Below are 22,753 nucleotides of genomic sequence, written 5' to 3'. Positions count from 1 at the left end.
GTTTACTGTGTTGCACCTAAAGCCTTCCCTCCACCCCTCAAGAGGTCAGTCAAATGCAACCAGAGGGAAACAACTCTAGACCACCTTTACTCCACACACAGAGACACGCACAAAGCTCTCCTTCACCCTCCATTAGGCAAATTTGACCATAATTCTATTCTCCTGATTACGAGCAAAAATTCAAGCAGGAAGCACCAGTGAATCGGTCTATAAAATAGTGGTCAGATGGAGGGGATGCTAAACTACAGAACTATTTTGCTAGCGCAGACTGGAATATGTTCCGGGATTCTTCCGATGGCATTGAGGAGAACACCACCACATTCACTGGCTTCATCAATAAGTGCATCGAAAACGTTGTCCCAAAGTGACTGTACCCCAACCAGAAGCCATGGATTACAGGCAACATACGCACTGAGTTAAAGGGTAGAGTTGCCGCTTTCAAGGAGCGGGACTCTAATCTGGAAGCTTATAAGAAATCCCGCTATGCCATCTGACGAACCATCAAACAAGCAAAGCGTCAATACAGGACTAAGATCGAGTCGTACTACACTGGCTCTGATGCTCGTCGGATGTGGCAGGGCCTGCAAACAATTACAGACTCCAAAGGGAAGCACAGCCGCGAGCTGCCCTGTGACAAGAGCCTACTACACAAGCTAAATAACTTCTATGCCCGCTTTGAGGCAAGTATCACTGAAACATGCATGAGAGCATCAGCTGTTCAGGACGACTGTGTGATTACGCTCTCCGCAGCCGATGTGAGTAAGACCTTTAAACAGGTCAACATTCACAAGGCCGCAGTGCCAGATGAATTACCAGGACGAGTACTCCGAGTATGCGCTGACCAACTGGCAAGTGTCTTCACTGACATTTTCAACTGTCCTGAGCCTGTAATACCAACATGTTTCAAGCAGACCACCATAGTCCCTGTGCCCAAGAAGTCTAAGGTAACCTGCCTAAATGACTACCGACCCGTAGCACTCAAGTCTATAGCCATGAAATGCTTTGAAAGGCTGGTCATGGCTCACATCAACACCATTATCCCAGAAACCCTAGACCCACTCCAAATTGCATACCGCCCCAACAGATCCACAGATGATGCAATATCTATTGCACTCCACACTGCCCTTTCACACCTGGACAAAAGGAACACCTATGTGAGAATGCTATTCATTGACTACAGCTCAGCGTTCAACATCATAGTGCCCTCAATGCTCATCATCAAGCTAAGGACCCTGGGACTAAACACCTCCCTCTGCAACTGAATTCTGGACTTCCTGACAGTCCACCCCCAGGTGGTAAGGATAGGTATTAACACATCTGCCACGCTGATCCTCAACATGGGGGGGCCCTCAGGGGTGCGTGCTCAGTACCCTCCTGTACTCCCTGTTCACTAATGACTGCGCTGCCAGGCACGGCTCCAACACCATCATTAAGTTTGCCGATGACACAACAGTGGTAGGCCTGATCACCGACGACGATGAGACAGCCTATAGGGAGGAGGTCAGAGACCTGACCGTGTGGTGCAAGGAAAACAACCTATCCCTCAACGTGATCAAGACAAAGGAGATGATTGTGGACTACAGGAAAAGGAGGACCGAGCACACCCCCTTTCTCATCGACGGGGCTGTAGTGGAACAGGTTGAGAGCTTCAACCTAACATGGTCCGAGCACACCAAGACAGTCGTGAAGAGGGCAAGACAAAACCTATTCCCCCTCAGGAGACTGAAAAGATTTGGCATGGGTCCTCAGATCCTCAAACGGTTCTACAGCTGGCACATCGAGAGCATCCAGACTGGTTGCATCACTGCCTGGTATGGCAACTGCTCGGCCTCGGACCGCAAGGCACTACAGAGGGTAGTGTGGACGGCCCAGTACATCACCGGGGCCAAGCTTCCTGCCATCGAGGACCTCTATACCAGGCGGTGTCAGATGAAAGCCCTAAAAATTGCCAAAGACTCCAGCCACCCTAGTCATACACTGTTCTCTCTGCTACTGCATGGCAAGCAGTACCTGGAGCACCAAGTCTAGGTCCAAAAGGCTTTAAACAGCTTCTACCCCGCAAACCTTAAGACTCCTGAACATCTAATCAAATGGCTACCCAGACTATTTGCATTGCCCCCCTCCACACCCTTTTCTACGCTGCTGCTACTCTCTGTTATTATCTACACATAGTCACTTTAATAACTCTACCTACATGTACATATTACCCCAATTACCTCGACAGCGGTGCCCCCACACATTGACTCTGTACCGGTTCCCCCTGTATATAGCCCCGCTATTGTTATTTTACTACTGCTCTTTAATAGTTATTTTTATCTATTACTTTTTTGTTGGTATTTTCTTAAAACTACATTGTTGGTTAAGGGCTTGTAATTAAGCATTTCACTGTAAGGTTGTATTTGGCGCATCTTACTAATAAAATTTGATTTGATTTTGAAATGGAATGCCATCAAGGCCTTGAAGAAAGGAGACGTGACACGGATGAAATGGACAGGTGAGAGCGAACCGTGAGTGAATTTAGACAAAACACATGTTGAGGGAACTGGATTTGAAAGACACTAGCAGTTGCATTCCACCTGAAATATACTATTATTGTGTGTTTGCTCTTTCGTGTGTGTTTGTTCGTGTGCATTTCTGTTATTTTAGTTTGAGACGATCAACTCCTCCCACCATCCCTTCCTGGTGAATACGCATGGCTGCTTCCAGACGGCGGATCATGTGTGCTTTGTGATGGAGTACTCCCCCGGGGGAGACCTCATGACCTACATACACATCAACATCTTCACTGAGAGACAGAGCTCAGTAAGCCTTACACAACACACACAGGCCCCATTATGACAGCATGTGAAGCATTGCAACTCCAGCCTGTAAGGCAACAAAATATGCAAATAATGCAAGGGGTGTGTATACTATCTACAGGCACTTTAAACATGTACCAGTGAGTGACTACAAATGGTTAATGCAGGCTTGTCTAATTCTCCTTCAAGCTTTAGAGTTGGTGATACATCAAAACTCACCATTATATGTGTGCCATTTTGTGCCCTGTTTAGGTTCTATGCCTCGTGCGTGCTGCTGGGACTAGAGTTTCTGCACCAGAACAAGAGTTTACCGGTAAGTAAGATATCTCAGTACTGTTTTCCAGCCCTCTGCCTTCGCACACCTAATAACCTGCCTGTCAGTCATTATTTTTCTAATTTCATCCAGTCATCTCTTTTTCTCTCTCTCAGGGATCTGAAGCTAGACAGCCTGTTGATGGAAACAGATGGCTATGTGAGGATAGCAGACTTTGGATTGTGCAAGAAAGGTACGGTACATTATGGTTATGGCTTCTAGGACATTCCCTTTGAGACCCACTGTCCCACCCACTCACTTGGTTTATTAAATGAACATTCAGTGTTATTAATCAATGATTTATGTTGCTCTTTAATTTAAAGTTATTCGCTTTTAGCCCTGGGCTAAGGAACACCTCATTGTTGAAAGTGGGACAACAGTGTCAAGCTTGCTGCACGAAGTAAGGTCTTAGGTGATGGGCGTGGCAGGGGGGCGCGGTCGGTCCGGCTGAATATGAGAACATTTTAGAGAATCCCATCTTGGCGTGTAGTTTTTAAGCTAATTTCCTGCAATTCTACATATTCTGCCATGGAGCTGAGAGAAAATACTGCAGATAGACTTTTTTGTGATTGTTAGTTCTCAAATATTTTATTGGTTTTAGGCAACCCCCCCAAAAAATGCTTAGGCGGCCCACCCAAGGATTTCAATGGCAGAAAAATCCCTGGGTACACACTTCCATCCGTCTAAAAAGTTATATTTCCCCTCCTATATATAAGTTATATTTTCCCTGTGTGTATCTGCAGGTATGGGTTACGGAGATCGCACCGCCACATTCTGTGGCACACCAGAGTTCCTGGCCCCGGAGGTGCTGACGGACAACTACTACACCCGCTGTGTGGACTGGTGGGGCCTGGGTGTCCTCATCTACGAGATGCTGGTGGGAGAGGTCGGTAGCAGAGAGATTAATAAAATAACCTATAGCAGAGATCTCAAACTGGTGGTGCACGGGCCATATGTGTCCTGTTTAGCTCTGTGGTGTATCCTCTTCTTTGAGATGCTGGCAGGTCAGTAGAATAGAAATACCTAGAGGATGTCTCCAATTAGTAGGCTCACAAGGTCCACTCCTATGGTGAACCAACCAAGTATTTTGAGTTGTAGGTCTCGGTTGAATTTAGATGTTTGGACCAGAGAAATGAATCGAGAAACATAAATGATCTTTCTGGTCAGTTGGCTCACAATATCCACTCATATGGTGAACCCATGAAGTTTTATTCTGATGTTTGTTCTTGGTTGAATAAGGATTTTTGGTCTTGTATGAATGAAGATGTTTTCGTCTGGTATCATGATAGGAATGAGGTTGTTTGGACTTTCATTGCAATGGCGTCTCTCTCTCTTCTCATCTGTGGCAGTCTCCCTTCCCTGGTGACGATGAGGAGGTGTTTGACAGCATAGTAAATGATGAAGTGCGCTATCCGAGGTTCCTCTCCCCAGAGTCTCCATCATCCAAAAGGTATGTGGGCCATCCTCTCGGTATACTGCCTTGTACAGAATACTGCCTCCTTACACAGTCGGAATCAACAACAAGCTGCATTGCAAATACAGAAAATGAAAACTGTGTGGAAATAATATACAAAGATGTATAGTGGGATGAATACTGAGACAGACTTTCGTATTGTGCTGCAGCTACTACAGAAAAACCCCGAAAGGAGGCTGGGATCAGGAGAGCCGGGCCCAACAAGGTCAAGAAACACAGGTACTTCCAGGTAAAAACTGGCCTCATTTGTGGCCTATGGGTCATTTTCATTTCAGTTGAGCATCACCAAGATTGTTGTTGTAGCGCCTTTGCCAACTTTCCTACAATGTTGAAACGAAGGCAATCATCCAATGAAATGTATAATCATTTGATGTATACTTTTGTTCATCCCAGGGACTGGAAGGCTTTGCTTTAGAAAAAAGTGGTTCCCCCGTTCTTCCCACAGATCAGTAACTTTGACAGGGAGTTCACAAAGCTCAAGGCAGGTCTCACACCCTACTTCCTCTCTGCTGACTGACTTCTCCTCGCTGCCCTTGACCTTAAACATACACATGTATACAATGACGGCCAGACAGAGGAGCGGACGGACAGGACTAAAATCCAAAATGGTTGCTGCTCCACTGAAGCTGGTTCCTTTACTTCACTGTGGCAAACAGCTACCTGTGGCTGAATAAGTACTGACCAGATAGGCCACTGTGATGTTCTCTTGGGCTTGTCATCTCTCCTCAGGGCCATTAATGTTCTGTGGGTGATGACGAGCACTCCACCTGAACCACTACAGCCTATCAGAACTCGGAGCTCGGCCTGCCGATGAGACCCCAGTCAGTTACACTGAGCTGTAGAGAGGGGACTCCTCATCCATGGGAGTGTCAGCCACTCTGAAAACGGTCTTCTGTTTCTCTCTGCCTTGTTCAAATCTGTATTTGTATGTAAGTGTCTATATTTGTATGTTGGTGGTCAATATTGACTAATCTAGTTTTGCCTTGTTTTTGTTTATTTGTCAACTCCATATTGATATTGCCAAATGAATACTTGACATGCCACTGTTTTGTTACTGTGACAACACGAATTAGGTCATTTGCTGCACTTTCTTATTCATTTGTGAAAGTAAGAGGGCTTTGTTTCAAACATTGGCCCCCGTGCAATAATGAGCTTTTAAATGAGTTCTAATCCAAAGGATATTGGACAGACCAGCGCTTCATAACACTACACTTCCAATCATAAGAACCTTTACTGTAAATTATGTTTTTACATGTATTGTATTGTAACCCTATTACGGTCTTGGCTCTATCCAATTACTAACACTGATTATAGCTACTGATGTTTGTATATTTAGCCTGGGAATCCAAATTGAATCGCCATACACTAGCCTAGGAATACAGGAATGTCATCTTCATGGAGGAAACAGTCCCTGAAGATTTTTTAAAACCCTTTAATGTGCATTGTGCTGCTGTGTAGTCAACGTATTCCATGGGTCCATCTTGGGCTGCTTTGGGCCACTTAAACATTTGAATGTCAAGTTGAAACTGACATGTTCCTGAAATACCTTTTCTAAAAGACTAGAAATGGTAAGTTAAGAATGATACAGTTTGTAAGTATTCCCAGGGAGTCATTTTCATTCCATTCCAGTCATGAATATGAATGTACATGCTTTGGTACTAAAATAAATATGCTGTGCAATACAACGGGGAAAAAATACTATTGTGTCTAGAGATGAGACATGTTTTTCTTGACACGACATGAAGGAAATGTAAATTAATAAATATATCTATTGGACTCTATAGGTCTACTGCATTTCAAACAATTTCTTAAAAAATAAAATATTGCATTAATTACTTTGTTCATAAACAGTTCACACTGAAATCAGCACTTACAAGACCAAACAAATATATATAAAATCACATCACTTATCTTTAAATTCTACTGGAAGAGCCAGAAAGATTTTCTGATCCTATAAAAAGATGACAATATTACCATTATTGCTCATTTCTGTCATGTTTTTCTATGCTCTCCTATTGCACAGAGAATAAGCTAACGATTAAGTTAGGGAACACGCACAACATTGCACTCCTTTAAATAAGTTCTCTACGATTATTCCTAAAGTTACAAAAAACTAGATGTAAAAATCTCATGCAAACTTTTTATGTTCCAAAATGGACGTTCAAAAAGGTTGATTTTTATCAAGAGCGATAAACCTGTTTACAAAAATAGTATGACATTCTGTCAATTGAAAAAGTGAGATAAATTATTTAAGTGAATGATTAAACATGTTTGGAGTTTCACCCAAGATCAGATCCTTTTTCAAACCACCTCTGGGTATGGTGCAAATTGTGTGCTTTTCACATTTACTATACTTTATAGTAATAGATAATACAATTGCAAATAAAACGCCTCACTACCATTTTATAAGAGGTGCAATAATTTGTCGACGGATCATGGTACTACCAAAAATATATTGATAACTGAATTACCATTTTAGTTACTTATTAATTTGCCAACACTTGGCTGACCGTTGCCTTCATATTAACCCTGTTGCCAGGAAGCTTTGAGCTGTAGTGCAGCATTAAAACCTGACATTCCTTTTTGTACAGATTCAATTAAACTAAACTATTACAGTACACCAGGCATTGAAAATGTGATATTCGTAACAATATTTCAATATGCAAAAATACTCAAATGGTTAAGAGGAATGTTCTTCTGGAAATCTAAGGCTGTGTAAACACAGGTAGCCCAATTCTGATATTTTGCCAATAATTGGTCTTCTGACCAATCAGATCATATCTTTGGCCCATAATTGGGCAAAAGATCAGAATTAAACTGCATGTTTAAACACAGCCTAAAGACTTGATTGACTGAGTCAATCAGCCACTTGGTCGCTACAGAGCCTCTGTCAATGCCGAGTCAATATTGGGGAAAATACACCAACAAGGAATCAAATCATGCTCTCAAGTATAGACAGTTTTACATCAACAATAGTATATGAAAGTACCTTTATCCTGTATAAAACAACAGTTAGCTTACGGCGTGTTATAGCTTAGTAAACTCAGGGTATAGAAAAACAGGCCATACGTGAATTGCCTTTCTGTTAATCTAACTGTCAAGGAATTATGTGATCTATTGATCTATTCTGTAAATGTGTTCCCTTCAACACATAAGAGTTCCCTTAGCTCAAATTCCTAATACTTCAGTGATATTCTTCACTCTTCACTCTTAGATATTATTCTTTGGACAGAAGAAGGTATTGGAGTGGGTGGGAGTGTAGTGGTTGTCAAAGGCAATGGTAAGTTGGAAGGATAGGAAATAAACAGAGCAACACTAAGAGTCGCGCTACTGTTCACAGGCTCACTGCAATTACCTTTCTTACCAAGACTGAATAGCTGACCTATTTGTTCCAGTAAAACTTTTCCTGTCTTCCTGACAAAGGTTTTTTTTATCATGTCACTAGTCAACTGAAATAAATACCAGGATTGCGCTCAATTCCATTGAAATCCACTTACATACTAAACTGAACTTGCAAAGTTCAGTGACCAACTGAAGTAATGAGAGGAGTTCATAGTTCATTTGGATGTCTTTCTCATATAAAGATACTTCTAGAAAGGAGGATGTAAACTCAATTCTAGGGAATTCTAGGGAAGGAATGAAGAACTTGAGTAGACGACGAGTTAGTTAGCTTGTTTGCTAATCAGATGGGGTCGTTGCCCTCTCTGAAGTACACCTGTTCCCACACTATGGCGCCCCAGTTGCAGAAGAAGCCCCAGAGGTTGCGCAGCGCACCACGGTCAAACGGGTTCTCGTCAGAGCCGCAGTGCTTGAGGTAGGAGATGCGGTGGCGCGACATGAACTCCCAGGTGGTGGTGTTGAGGGAGACTAGGTAGAGGTGGGAGCCCAGGAGTAGGAGCACGGTGAGGGAGAGCACCGCCACCACCGCCACTGTACCCAGCAGCACGCCATTGCCGCGCAGCCACAGCTGCCAGGTGGGTGCCGTGGTGAAGCCCGACCTGCGTCACAGAACAAGTGAGATTGGCCACACTTCTGAAACAGTGCATCATATGATAAATTGAAGCAAAAATCATCAAGATCTTCGATCCTGGTTGTGGTGACCCACGGGGTGTACAAATGTTTTTGTAAACCCTGCATTGCATACCCTGTGGGTCACCACAACCATGTATGAATGGGCTCTGAAGACCCATCTTCACTTACCAGGCCATGTGGAGGCCCCACAGCAGCACCAACAGCTGGACAGCCAGGTAGAGCACGAACCAGCGGTGGTTCCTCTCACCCACGCAGTTCTCGATCCAGGGGCAGTGGTGGTCGTAGCGACGCACGCAGTGCTGACAGGTCTGACAGTGCTTGGATCTCATTGGCTGCTGTTTGGGCACATGAATGGGAAAGGGGGGAAGGAGGAGTTACAGAAAGCTATTTCTGGTCATAAACTAGTCCACTGACCTGTACTCATATCATATGCCAGCAGCTTATCTTGCCATGACCATAATTGAGTGAGAGAATCTCTTAACAGAGTGAGAGCAGATGGTGTGTCTGTCAGCATCCTATGATTACATTATCCATCCTAATGTCACCTCAGGAATACATACACACTAAATATACATGTAAACAGGTGTACAAGGCTCAATACTAGGCCCTTTACTGTTCACTATTTACATGAATAATGTTGGTTTGTCTCTGAATAATAATAATAATAACTGGGGCCTACATATCTAAGCAGTTCTCCAGAAACTCTCATACCACCTCACCTCACATTTTAATTGGAAAGCAACCCACCATCAGACTCGCTCTCAAGTTTTTAGAGGTTCTGCGGGTCTCCAGAGTCCAGGAAGATTGCTTTTAGTTATTGTGCCCCTAGCGCATATACATGTTATCTGTCGCTTTTGAATTTGACTTGTTGTGATGTGTAATTGAAAATATATTGTATTGAGACTGATCATGTTAATGTATTGTTCCCAGGGCACCCTTGTAAATGAGACGCTGGTCTCAATGGGTTTCCACTGGATAAATAAAGGTTAAAGACAACAACAAAACATTTTAAATAAATACTACAGTAGCCCACTCCATACCTGGAGCAGACAATGACCACAGCGCCGCTGTCGCAGAGACTTGGTTGTTGGGGGAATCATGTCCTGCGTCTCCTCAGCGATGCCAAGGGTGAACTAAAAATGCAGTACAAAGTGCATAGTTTTTTTTTTTTAGCTGTAATGCATTTCCTGAGCATTGATATGCATTACTGTGTTCGTGTGTTGTGAAGTAAGCAAAACTTGGTTTGACGCACCTGTAAGTCACTACCGTCAGATAGGACAAAGCCAGGATCCATGAGTGAGACAGCAAAGTACAGCAACACCGACACAAGGACCAGCAAGACAAAGAGCACAGGTTGGATGAGCTCTCCCCTCTCCTCTTGCTTCCTCAGGTCTGCAAAACAAGAATAAATTAGCAATGTTTACTAACTAGTAGCTACTACTAAAATGTTGGATAATGAAATACGATCAAATAAATGGCCATCAAAAGGTTAATAATGGAGCCTATGCATCCCATGACATTTTCACTTGCAAATAGCAATTGCTTTGTGTGACACTGCATGAAGTGCTCTAGGAATGACATACCAAGCTATACAGGATCAGGCAAAGGCTTACTAGGTCTATGCCAGCAGAGAGTAATAGGTCCTAAGATATGATAACTGTAAGGCAGTTGTATTTATCTCATTTATAAGTAATAGACTATTCATTCAAATCAATGTAACCGAAAGGTTGCAAGATCGAATCCCGAGCAGACAAGGTAAAAATCGTTGGGGAAAAAAAAGTAGTTCTGCCCCTGAACAAGGCAGTTAACCCACTGTTCCTAGGCCAGTTAACCCACTGTTCCTAGACCAGTTAACCCACTGTTCCTAGACCAGTTAACCCACTGTTCCTAGACCAGTTAACCCACTGTTCCTAGGCCAGTTAACCCACTGTTCCTAGACCAGTTAACCCACTGTTCCTAGACCAGTTAACCCACTGTTCCTAGACCTAGACCAGTTAACCCACTGTTCCTAGACCAGTTAACCCACTGTTCCTAGACCAGTTAACCCACTGTTCCTAGACCAGTTAACCCACTGTTCCTAGACCAGTTAACCCACTGTTCCTAGACCAGTTAACCCACTGTTCCTAGACCAGTTAACCCACTGTTCCTAGACCAGTTAACCCACTGTTCCTAGACCAGTTAGCCCACTGTTCCTAGACCAGTTAACCCACTGTTCGTAGACCAGTTAACCCACTGTTCCTAGACCAGTTAACCCACTGTTCCTAGACCAGTTATCCCACTGTTCCTAGACCAGTTAACCCACTGTTCCTAGACCAGTTAACCCACTGTTCCTAGACCAGTTAACCCACTGTTCCTAGACCAGTTAACCCACTGTTCCTAGACCAGTTAACCCACTGTTCCTAGACCAGTTAACCCACTGTTCCTAGACCAGTTAACCCACTGTTCCTAGGCCAGTTAACCCACTGTTCCTAGACCAGTTAACCCACTGTTCCTAGACCAGTTAACCCGCTGTTCCTAGACCAGTTAACCCACTGTTCCTAGACCAGTTAACCCACTGTTCCTAGACCAGTTAACCCACTGTTCCTAGACCAGTTAACCCACCGTTCCTAGGCCATCATTGAAAATAAGAATTTCTTCTTAACAGACTTACCTAATTAAATAAAGGTAAAAAAATATATTAAAAAATGAGTACATTTCCCTAATTGGAATATAGTCTTATTTTACACAGACCGTGGTTTATGAGATTAGTCCAACTGTCTTGACCAATAAGGACCTTAGTTACTTTTATCAGCTACCTAATTGGCTTCTTTGTTGATCGTGTTGGTGGCACTTCGATCAAAGATACAGGTAAATAACTAACCTACGATTTATCATCATTGTTTCCAAAGGGAGCAAATAAAGCACAGCGGGCAGAACAAGCAAGGAGTTGGGCAGAGCCACACACAAGCTAGAAAGATCCAATTGGCGCATTTTAACATGTACTTAGGGCACAGATACTCTGAAAAGTGCGCCTGTGCAATAACTAATTTTGCTGTCGCACTCCTTCTACACTAAGCAAATTTGGCAAAGTATTAAGTCTACAAAACTTAGCGCGCACTCTGTTCGTAACTGCCCTTTCCCACGTGGACAAAAGGAACACCTATGTGAGGATGCTATTCATTGACTACAGCTCAGCGTTCAACACCATAGTGCCCTCAAAGCTCATCACTAAGCTAAGGACCCTGGGACTAAACACCTCACTCTGCAACTGGATCCTGAACTTCCTGACAGGCCGCCCCTGGTGGTAAGGGTAGGTAACAACACATCCACCAAACTGATCCCCAACACGGGAGCCCCTCAGGGGTGCGTGCTCAGCCCCCACCCCTGTACTCCCTGTTCACTCATGACTGCACGGCAGGTACGACTCCAACACCATCATTAAGTTTGCTGATGACACAACAGTGGTAGAAATTGTCAAAAAGACTCCAGCCACCCTAGTCATAGACTGTTCTCTCTGCTACTACAAGGCAAGCGGTACCGGAGCGCCAAGTCTAGGTCCAAAAGTCTTCTTAACAGATTCCAACCCATAAGACTACCGGGCAGCTAATCAAATGGCTACCCAGACTACTCCCCCTCTTATTTATGTATTTTTTACTTAACACTTTATTTTATTTTATTTAACAGATTCTAGTTTTGGGAAACTGTACTGAAATCAAATTTCATTGATGAGAAAATACAGCAGATTGTCAGCCAAGTTTCATCTAGCTCCATCTTCTCCCACTTTCCTCCACGCAATGGCACTGGACTTCCCCACAACACCATATTTGGTGATAAGTGGAAGTGTGGTTTGATGGTATGCATTACAGTGTAATAATGCATATGCCATCTATGCATTACAGCCGTGCAACGGATACTGGCATCTGAAAATGAATTTAAATTCAGTGCACTTACCTGTATCATGTAGGAAGAGTATCAGTGTTATTACCCATGTCAGGATAACGTGCGCGGTTCTTACAATAAATCCTGACCCGAACACATTTTTGAACATCCTAGCATTTTTCAACACGTAGCAATAGACTGGTACCGGTATGCATCAGGTTACGAGAACTGGCCTACTATAGTTAGCTAACAAAATGCATTTAGCTAACTAGCCTTTATCACTATCGTCCCACATAACCGTAGCTAGCGGTCAGCGTTACTGTATCCAGTTATCTTGCCAACTAACCCAACAAACAGCTCGAGGTTTCTCTCCAAATGGCGACTGGAAAGGTCTAACATGAACTAAATTCCGAAATTAACATGCCAAGCTTGCTGGTTAGACACATACAACCTTAAAACTAGTGCTAGCTACATTTATTCCTAATCACCAAAATAGCATTCAATCATTTCCGCTCTAATAAATATGACCAGAACGTCTCTGAAGGGCTGCAATATTATTGTCCAGGGTTGCTGGCGTTCCTTTGGATACGCTCATTCTATTGGTCATTGCATTCACGTGGTATATGTATGACATCATTGTGTACATATATTTTTGTTGTGTTCATGTGCTCTCAGAAGTTCAGAACACTGACTGGGAAAGTCGTGCAGCATTCATGTACTATCTAAAATAGCTCCAATGCTGTTTATTATAAACTTCCAAATCAGAAATATGAGTTGAACATACCAACAACAATCAAGTGTAACAGTAGGCTACTGTACTGGAAACTGAATCATCATCTGAATGTTTAACAGAGACGAAGCCATGGCAGGGCAAGGCTGGGCAGAGGCCCTGCCAGATTGAACACTGACTTTAAAATATATATACAAAATAAAAATAATAATGTGATTTGTTGTTTGTATTGTCTCCTGACTAATCAGACATTTTGAAAAATGCAGTAGGAGGTTCCTGGAATCTAATTGGTTATATCACACTCATATGGTACCACACCACTAACCTTATGCCTAATATACAGTGATTCATATTGGAGGCATTTCCACTTACCATATTTGACCTTAGAACATATTTTTTAATTCAAATGTAATGCAAATGTCACCTAAATATGAAAAAGTATGAATCATTGTTCATGTTTAGACAATTTTTCCTATATCATGAATACATTCAAGTTACTGAGACTTTTTGCTAGTGGGGGACTTTTATTTTGAACATTTCCGAAATTCCGTGACACGGAAGTACTTTTTTCCCTCCAATGAAGAGACGTACTTTCCGGAGCAAAGTCAAATTTGCTGCAAATTGACCTCCCTAGCCTTCTCATCTGAAAGAACGACCTCTTTACAAAATCATGCCGTTCATTGATTTAGAAAGTAATTTACCTGAGAGTACGTTTTCTGAGGATTTCTTGAAAAAGCTGTGCTCCAAAACAGCCGCTGTTCTAGGGAAACACGAAGAGGTGAGTAGGCTACTGCATCAAAAATGTTACTGAGTGAAGTTAAGTTTGGCCTCACTCCATATGTCTGCCTTTGATACATTGCATTGTTGAGATTACTGTCAGCTAGCTGTAGCCTAGTTGTCGAACTCAAGCCTTGCCGTCTACAGTATTGAATGGGCTAGCTGTAGCCTTGCTCACGAGAACTCAAGGCCTTATCCCAAGGGTGAATTACAATCCCGACGCTCTGTTTTAACATTTGGAAACGTAAATAATAATTGCGTGCAATACTTTTCACGAAACATGGAACTTGTCTTTCATATAAGCGAGAAATAATCTTTAAAAAAACACTTACTGTGTAGCAGGTTTGCACATATCCATACGGCTGTGTGCATCGAGCTGATGAACAAGGCTTCTGCTATACTTCCTCCATAGTTACACTTACACACAGCTGTTCGATCATGCAAGATCGCTTATTAGCGCAAGTGGTCACCTCTGTCTTGTCGGTCTTCCGTCAACAAGCGCTGTAAAATAGATGTCCGTGTGCGAACACTAACTCTATAAAGGTGTGCATTTAACCTTTTTTGATTTTAGAAAGTTATTTCTCGCCGATATGTTCCTTATATTGCCAAAATCATATCGCAAGCAATGCGTGTTAACTTTCATACTGAGCGTTGGCAATGTTGCCAACTCCTCAGTAAGGTTGTCCTAGAAGTCGCTAAAGGACGTCATCGTGCATGTAATTGTGATGGGCGCTGTAGGAGAGAGAAATAACATCATGGGAGAGACAGTGAGTCAAAAACACCGTAAATGTGTTTAGAACTACAAATTAACTTTCTTCTGTCGATTCTTGTTTTTTTATGTCACAATTCCAACCCTCCTCCAAAAGAGACACTGGCGGAGTTATTTTGTTTTCTATTAAATTGTTTTGTTCTTAATTTGGTTTGGTTTTTAACCTTATGGTCCACTTAGGAGCCTACAACAAGTCACAGTAAAACATGAACATTTTTAACCATAACATGTTTTATATTTGTTGAATACAATCTAAATGGACCAAAAAGAGACAATAGAAAAAACTGTCAATGGCAATGTGAGAAAATGATGGTAACTAGTCTGGCCCTAATTCAGGTTGTCTTTTTTTCCCCCAGACCCCCCTCACAGAAAGAGTGGATCATCCTCATTTTGGTCAAGGCTCTCTATGGCAGGTTCAGCAACTGACGGAGCTGACTTAAATTAGTAAGCAGCTGATGTGCCAAAAAGCCACAAAACATTATCAGCCAGCTGGTGCTCATAGCAAGCCTCACCAGACAGCTTCAGTCCATATCGAATGTACAGGATGGAGTTAAGGGTCTGCAAGGACATCTGATTTCTAAGTTTGCTTTTTACCACACTCATCTGGCTAAATACTCTCTCGACTTCAGCATTCAAGTGTGGCAAGGACAACACAGACACAGCAGCCATGGCAAGTTCTTGAAACGGGTTGATATCAGCTGCACCCCTGAACTTCCAAATCTCACTCCAGAAGCCCCAGTGTGTGTGTTGTCTCATTCCATTTACTAAGATGGATGGCACGCCATTGCTGGACCATCTTGTCTATCTCTGCAGGGGAGTAGCCAAGGAGCTTGGCTATTTTTTTTCTTCTATTTCTCCAGGGCTCTTATTGTGCTTTAGAGTTTCCTCCACATTGAAAGTTGACATGTACTGCAATTCTTCGATGTTGTTCGGCAGTCTCACCCTCAACTCATTAGTGAGGGAGATGGTGAAGGCTACACAATGCTTCGATGTTGTCCTTCAGTCTCACCCTCAACTCATTAGTGAGGGAGATGGTGAAGGCTACACAATGCTTCGATGTTGTCCTTCAGTCTCACCCTCAACTCATTAGTTAGGGAGATGGTGAAGGCTACACAATGCTTCGATGTTGTCCTTCAGTCTCACCCTCAACTCATTAGTGAGGGAGATGGTGAAGGCTACACACCACTTTCGGACATTGTTTTCATCCTCAGGTACAAGGTGGAGCTCAGCTGCCTTTGACTCAAAAAGGTAACCAAGGTACAGTTTGGGACTGATGTATCCATCTATTGGCCCTTTGAGTACATCAACATTTGCCAGTGGATTCAGCACCCTGCTGCTCACAGACTTGATCAGGCTAACCAAGCTGTCAAGTAGCTTAAGAGGATCTACTTGCTCTCCCTCAAAAGCCTTGATGGCCAACTGTACCTCACCCAGCACTGACTTCAAAAAAATCAGATCCAATATGTTTTGAGGATCACTGTACATGGAGTATAAAACCTCAGCCATGTAGCAGTGTTCACTGGACTTGGTGACTGCGAAATGCAGCCTCCTCCCACTGGTCCAGAATGCGTGAAACCACGGGTTCAATGGAGAGCCAATGTGTGGCACACACCTTGGTTATCTGTAAAGGTTTCTCCCCACAGTTGATGGTCTCATATTTGGCCTTGTAGGCCTCCCTGCGCTTTGGAGACACTGACAACCAGTTATAAGTCTCTCGTACCAAGTACTCCACGCTACGGGGGATGATGTCATTGGAAGCATGACTTACAGCAAGCTGCAGAGTGGCACACACAGCGAATAAGAACCAGATATTTGAGGCCATACTCCTCCTCCAGCACATTATGGACCCCATTGTTAATCCCCGTCATAACAGAGGCATTGTCAGTCCCTATCCCCAGGAGTTTCTCTTTTTTAAGACTACACTTCCAGAGGAAAGCCACACCAGCACGGGCTATAGATTTGGCATCTCCTCCCTCCAACTCAACAAGCCCCAGAAATGTTGATAGAATTGTCTGCTTGGTGTCACTAAAGTACCTTATCACAACCCCCAGGTACTTAGAAACACTTACATCCGTGGACTCATCGAGGAGGAGGCTGAAACACTGGTCACCCACATCTGCAACCAACTTTTTCAGAAAGTATGGTCCTAGAACACCATTAATAATTTCTGTGCACTTTGTCCTGTGCATTTTGAAGTGGGTAGCAGCAGTGGAGTCTGAGAAAGCAGCTCTACATGCTCCAATGTGATCACATGCCAGCATGGAACAGTGTTCAACGGTAGCTAATGCCTTGGTGGCCTCAGCCTTTTTTGCAGAGTCTATTTTTTTTAACCATAAATGGCAGCTTGTTTTGGGTGGAACTGTTATAAGGCTTTGCCTTTTGAGTATGTTTTTGAGTAGTCATGTGTTTTTTTTACATCACTAAGTTTGGCGTAGAAATCAGCCTTACAATACAGGCAGAATGCAGTGTATCATCTCCAATAAACGGCTTCAATCAGCCTTTGAATTCAGGGTGTGATTCCCACTCCTTTCTGTATTTTTGAGTGTACAGTTTAGATTGAGACTATGATGAGCTAGCCAGCTAGATGTTTAGCTTATGTCACAGAGAGGCACACACACAGTGGACAAGGTGAGTAACTGAGTAAATTACTGAGGCTGTGTTAGTCAAATGCAGTGATTTATTTTTGTGCAGTGATTTATTTTAGACAAAGAAATGTTGTACATTTACATCCCGCCCTGAATGTAAGCCAGCGGCGGCTTCCCGCATGCGCAATTCATTTGCAGTCTGGACGCGGAGGGGTGAACATCTCCTCTGACTGCAGCTGAGAGGGACTGCTGCGCGAGGACTGGGCCGCCTGCGAGTGCTATGGGACGGTGGTGGGGCCCACGGCAGCACCCGCTGCTCGTTGAGAAGAGTAAGAACGATACGTGCTTTCACGTCAGAGTCTCCAATAACGCTAGATTTGTCGCTAGTCGTTATTTTTGAAAATGTGTTGCTAGAGGAATCTGAATACTCGCTAAATATAGTGACGAAGTTGCTAAATCGGGGCTCTTAAATAATCACACCCCCTTGACCTAACACATTTTGTTGTGTTACAAGGTGGGATTAAAATAGTTTTAATTTAAAACGATAAACGATAATCTAAACGATATACACTAAATACTCGGATGGATTCAAACATTCGTAAAATAATTATGAAAAATAACACATGTTTACATAAGTATTCATCCCCCTGAGTCAATGTGACAAGTTAGAATCACCTTTGAGTCTTTCTGGGTAAGTCTCTAAGCTTTGCACATCTGGGTTTTACAATATTAGCACATTATTCTTTTAAAAAATTCTTCAAGCCCTGTCAAGTTGGTTTTTCATCATTGCTCGATAGCCATTTTAAGTCTTGCCATAGATTTTCAGGCCACTCAGGAACATTCAAAGTCATCTTGGTAACCAACTGTATATTTGACCTTGTATTTTCAGTTATTTTCCTGCTGAAAGGTGAGTGTCTCCCAGTGTCTCTTGGAAAGAAGACTGAACCAAGTTTTCCTCTAGGATTTTTGCCAGTGCTTAGCTCTTTTCCATTTATTTTTATCCTAAAAACTCCCTAGTCCTTGCCGATGACAAGCATACCCATAACATGACGCAGCCACCACCAGCATGCTTGAAAATATGAAGAGTGGTAGTCATTGATGTGTTGTGTTGGATTTTCCCCAAATATAACGTGTTTTATTGAGGACATGAAGTTAATTTGTTTTCCCAATTTATGGTCGTTTTTCTTTAGTTCCTTTTAGGGCTGACACCAATTGGTCGATAAGCTGTTGGTAATAAGATATTTTGTTAGTCGAGCAGTAGCATATATTCTACGTTACCAAAAGTATGTGGACATCTGCTCGTCAAACATCTCATTCTAAAATCATTGGCATTAATATGGAATTGGTCCCCCTATTTTCTGCTATAACAGCCTCTACTCTTCTTGGAAGGCTTTCCACTAATGTTGGAACATTGCTGCAGGGACTTGCTTCCATTCAGCCACGAGCATTAGTGAGGTCGGGCGATTAGGCCTGGCTTGCAGTTGGCATTCCAATTCATCCCAAAGGTGTTCGATAGCGTTGAGGTCAGGGCCAGTCAAGTTCTTCCACACTCATCTTGACAAACCATTTCTGTATGGACCTCCCTTTGTGCACGGGGGCATTGTCATGCTGAAACAGGAAAAGATCTTCCCATGTTGCCACAAAGTTGGAAGCACAGAATCGTCAAGACCCGCCTTTCTTAAAGTATGGGACCTGTTAATGGTGGTTTTTTTTATAGTTGTTTCATTAATTACTGTAATTGATTTGGCCATGTGCTCTCTGTTCAGTGCGCTTTCTGCTTTACACAGAATTTCTCATTTGGATCCCATGATTAAAAAGTTAAGAACCCCTGGTCTAGACTATCATTGTACCATGACAGTCAATGTCCCCGAACCATGAAAAAAAAAGCTCAAGACCATTATTCCTCCTCCAACAAACTTTATAGTTGGCACTATACATTCAGGCACATTGAAAGTCACTGAGCACTTCAGTAAGGCCATTTTAATGCCAATGTTTGTCTATGGAGATTGCATGGCTGTGTGCGCTCTTTAAAAAAAAAATGATACACCTGTCAGCAACGGGTGTGGCTGAAGTAGCAGAATCCACTCATTTGAAGGGGTGTCCACATACAAAGTATGTGTAAAATATACAGCACCAGTCAAAAGTTGACACACCTACTCATTCCAGGGTTTATCTTTATTTTTACTATTTTCTACATTGTAGGATAGTGAAGACATCAAAACTATGAAATAACACATATGGGATCATGTAGTAACCAAAAAAAAATATATATACACACACACACACACACACAGTTGAAGTCGGAAGTTTACATACATTTAGGTTGGAGTCTTGTTAGCAAATTATAGTTTTGGCATGTCGGTTAGGACATCTACTTTGTGCATGACACAAGTCATTTTTCCAACAATTGTTTACAGATTATTTCACTTATTCACTGTATCACAACTCCAATGGGTCAGATGTTCACATACACTAAGTTGACTGTGCCTTTTAAACAGCTTGGGAAATTCCAGAAAATAATGTCATGGCTTTAGAAGCTTCTGATAGGCTAATTGACATCATTTAAGTCAATTGGAGGTGTACCTGTGGATGTATTTAGAGGCCTACCTTCAAACTCAGTGCCTCTGATTGATTGACATCATGGGAAAATCAAAATAAATCAGCCAAGACCTCAGAAAAAAAATTGTAGACCTCCAGAAGTCTGGTTCATCCTTGGGAGCAATTTCCAAATGCCTGAAGGTACCACATTCATCTGTACAAACAATAGTACGCAAGTATAAACACCATGGGACCACGCAGCCGTCATACCGCTCAGGAAGGAGATGTGTTCTGTCTCCGAGAGATGAGGGAACTTAGAGATAATTGTGGGGTACAGAGATAAGGTAGTCATCAAAAATAATTTTAAACACTTACTGCACACAGTGAGTCCATTCAACTTATTATATGACTTGTTAAACACATTTTTACTCCTGTACTTATTTAGGCATGCCGTAACAAAGGGATTGAATACTTGTAAAAATGTCTAAAAACATAATTCCACTTTGGCATCAGGGGGTATTGTGTGTAGGCCAGTGGCACAAAATCTCAACTTAATCAATTTTAATTTCAGGCTGTAACACAACAAAGTGTGGAAAAAGTCAAGGGTGTGAATACTTTCTGAAGGCACTATAGTTAGCGGCTATCAAGGTTTTAACTCCAGTGTCCATATTTAAATACTTAGATAAAGCTTAGCTAGCTAATTCTATTCAAAAATGGTGCTTGTGTGTATTTTATGTTGTCTGTTTTCCATGCAGAGAATGATGTTGGTGGTGAAACCAGGACTGCCAATGCTCATGGGTGGAACTTGTGCTCCTTGCGTGATACTGTCCGTGTCCGCCATCGGTGTCACTGACACTGCTGAGAAGAACAAGGAACACAGTGCCAATATATTCCCTTTCCTTACAGGAGAACTTGGACTTACTGAAGACCGGTTAGAAGCTGACTATGCTACAAATCATTCATGTATTTTACCTTAGTACTATCCTCTACTGCAGAGCTTTGGCTCTGTTCTAATGATAGAAAATATGTTTTATGCATAAGATAAGAGGATTTTGCATTTCTGCATTGGTGTGGATAAAGGGCAGTATGTCATATGATACCTTCTCAGATTGAAAGATGGAGTGTCTCTGTATGTCAGTTCCTGTACCCGGCCTGCCTGCAGACTCTTTAAAGCCCAACTCAACTTTGACTCAAGAAACAGATGAAAAATTCTAGTTATCTGTTATACCATGGTGTGTCTGGATTTATGGACAGCTCATATGTCTAGGTTATTACTACCATGAGGTATTGATTACAGCCTAACTACTTATGCTTGTAAGGGGTTGCACAGGAGATCTTGCAACACCATATAGCATTCAAAGTATGTATTGACATTATATTGCATTAAATAGAATATTGCATTTAGTAGATTTAAATTATAGCCACATGGTCTTATGTATTGAAAACCATATACAGGAATCTAATTGTAGGTGAACTTGTATTCCACAGGGTCATGATTAGGTTCTATGTCCTGGAGCCACATCAGGTTGGAAAGAAAGGAACTGTTTGTTATGAGTTACCTGTAGGGGGAACTTTCTGCACCAGAATGACTTCACACATCTGTTCCACAACAGTTACCAAACCCCGGCAGTGGGTTTCCACCACTCAATTGGACATGACATACCATATGACAAAGACCTGTATTGGATTTTATCACTATGGTATTTGACCCCGTGAATCTATGTCCTGGAAACACATTCCTTTATATTGCGACAGTAAACCAGAACCGCACATTTGACAAGCTAGATGATATAAGAATATATTCATGTTTGATTAGAGGAAATGTAAACCAATTGACCTTTTTTCAAAGCTATTACTATGTAAGTTCACCTATTCATTTCATATCTCAACCATCTGATAATGTGGTTGAGATGTTTTTTTTCTGCTATGTTTTGTTAGTAAGAACCACAATGACTAGCATAGATGATGGACTAGTATTAACAGTAAATCTTTAAGTACGTACTGTGCAATGGAATTCAGGTAAATGTCAATGGCCGCTGTGAAACACCATTCTATGCATTTGTTAAGAGTATAGAAGTAGATAAGGACATAACAGTGTTGCATTGGACTAACATGCACTCTGTATTTGTGAAGGACTATGCTTAGTAAATTTACATGTAATATATTCCTTTCAATTTCAGTCCTTTTAATATATGAGTATCAAGTAAATGTTGTGAAGGCTTTGCTGTACAATTAGTCATACTAGAAGTAAAAGTACTTCAATTATTGTGTCCCGCATTACTAAATTATTTACTGCATTTAATGTCTTGCCAATATTTCTTTACACTCAACACGAAGAGTGGAAGGGTTTTAAAATAATACAAGGTGCAAATGTGACATTGAACAGCTAGATATTTAGGAAAAGTGGACTGTAAACCAATGTAAAAATGTAGCTATCTTTCCATGTGATACAGCCCACTGCAGGCAACAAAAAAATAAACAATTAGGCTGTGTGCTTTCTGTCCATACATTATTGTTCGTCTTGAAAAGTTTGCCTTGCAACAGCACCTACTGTGTCAGTTTATTAGTATAATGTAATATTGTTTAAAATGGCAAGGAACATGTCAATGATACTTATGCTATGATGCTGGTAAACTTGTCTCGCGCACCTACAGTGCTGGTCATAAAAAAAGCTATTGTTGCTCTTTTTTTTATTTATTTGTAAATATTTTTTAAAGTCTTATTATTCTTAAAACTGCATTGTTGGTTAAGGGCTTGTAAGTATGCATTTCATGGTAAGGTCTACACCTGCGGTATTCGGCGCGTTTGAAAAATAAAATGTGATTTGATTTGTAGGGACCCGTTGCTACGGACAACGTGGAACATAACTCCACCAAAGG

At 42.0% G+C, this 22,753-nt stretch overlaps 3 protein-coding genes across 5 annotated transcripts; 2 read left to right on the top strand and 1 right to left on the bottom strand.

Annotated features, from left to right (window-relative positions):
• Nucleotides 1–2,958: 2,958 nt before the first annotated feature.
• LOC139388663 (RAC-alpha serine/threonine-protein kinase-like) lies at nucleotides 2,959–6,364 on the top strand. The gene is made up of 6 exons (XM_071135478.1): nucleotides 2,959–3,111; nucleotides 3,228–3,304; nucleotides 3,855–3,997; nucleotides 4,461–4,561; nucleotides 4,735–4,814; nucleotides 4,979–6,364. Exons 2-6 carry the CDS (start codon nucleotides 3,253–3,255, stop codon nucleotides 5,257–5,259), a joined length of 657 nt encoding a protein of 218 aa, XP_070991579.1. The 5' UTR covers nucleotides 2,959–3,111; nucleotides 3,228–3,252; the 3' UTR covers nucleotides 5,260–6,364.
• A 1-nt stretch (nucleotide 6,365) lies between these two features.
• LOC139388662 (palmitoyltransferase ZDHHC12-B) lies at nucleotides 6,366–13,073 on the bottom strand. Its single transcript, XM_071135477.1, has 5 exons — nucleotides 12,548–13,073; nucleotides 9,870–10,009; nucleotides 9,658–9,750; nucleotides 8,786–8,952; nucleotides 6,366–8,583 (listed from the first exon to the last, which is right to left on the bottom strand). Exons 1-5 carry the CDS (start codon nucleotides 12,642–12,644, stop codon nucleotides 8,268–8,270), a joined length of 813 nt encoding a protein of 270 aa, XP_070991578.1. The 5' UTR covers nucleotides 12,645–13,073; the 3' UTR covers nucleotides 6,366–8,267.
• A 711-nt stretch (nucleotides 13,074–13,784) lies between these two features.
• LOC139388284 (D-dopachrome decarboxylase-A-like) lies at nucleotides 13,785–22,365 on the top strand. Of its 3 annotated transcripts, XM_071134858.1 has the most exons (3): nucleotides 13,816–13,983; nucleotides 20,630–20,805; nucleotides 21,363–21,702. In XM_071134858.1, exons 1-3 carry the CDS (start codon nucleotides 13,876–13,878, stop codon nucleotides 21,580–21,582), a joined length of 504 nt encoding a protein of 167 aa, XP_070990959.1. In that variant the 5' UTR covers nucleotides 13,816–13,875; the 3' UTR covers nucleotides 21,583–21,702. The 3 variants fall into 3 exon arrangements, 1 of the variants encoding a protein (XP_070990959.1); XR_011629259.1 differs by lacking the exons at nucleotides 20,630–20,805; nucleotides 21,363–21,702 and adding an exon at nucleotides 15,108–17,260 and having other exon boundaries at nucleotides 13,785–13,983; XR_011629260.1 differs by lacking the exon at nucleotides 13,816–13,983 and adding an exon at nucleotides 17,533–17,665 and having other exon boundaries at nucleotides 20,630–22,365.
• The last annotated feature ends 388 nt before the right edge of the window (nucleotides 22,366–22,753 follow it).

Source organism: Oncorhynchus clarkii, chromosome 29, assembly GCF_045791955.1.
Source record: "Oncorhynchus clarkii lewisi isolate Uvic-CL-2024 chromosome 29, UVic_Ocla_1.0, whole genome shotgun sequence".
NCBI classification, from domain to species: Eukaryota; Metazoa; Chordata; class Actinopteri; order Salmoniformes; family Salmonidae; genus Oncorhynchus; species Oncorhynchus clarkii.
This window is presented reverse-complemented; position numbering and strand designations above follow the sequence as displayed.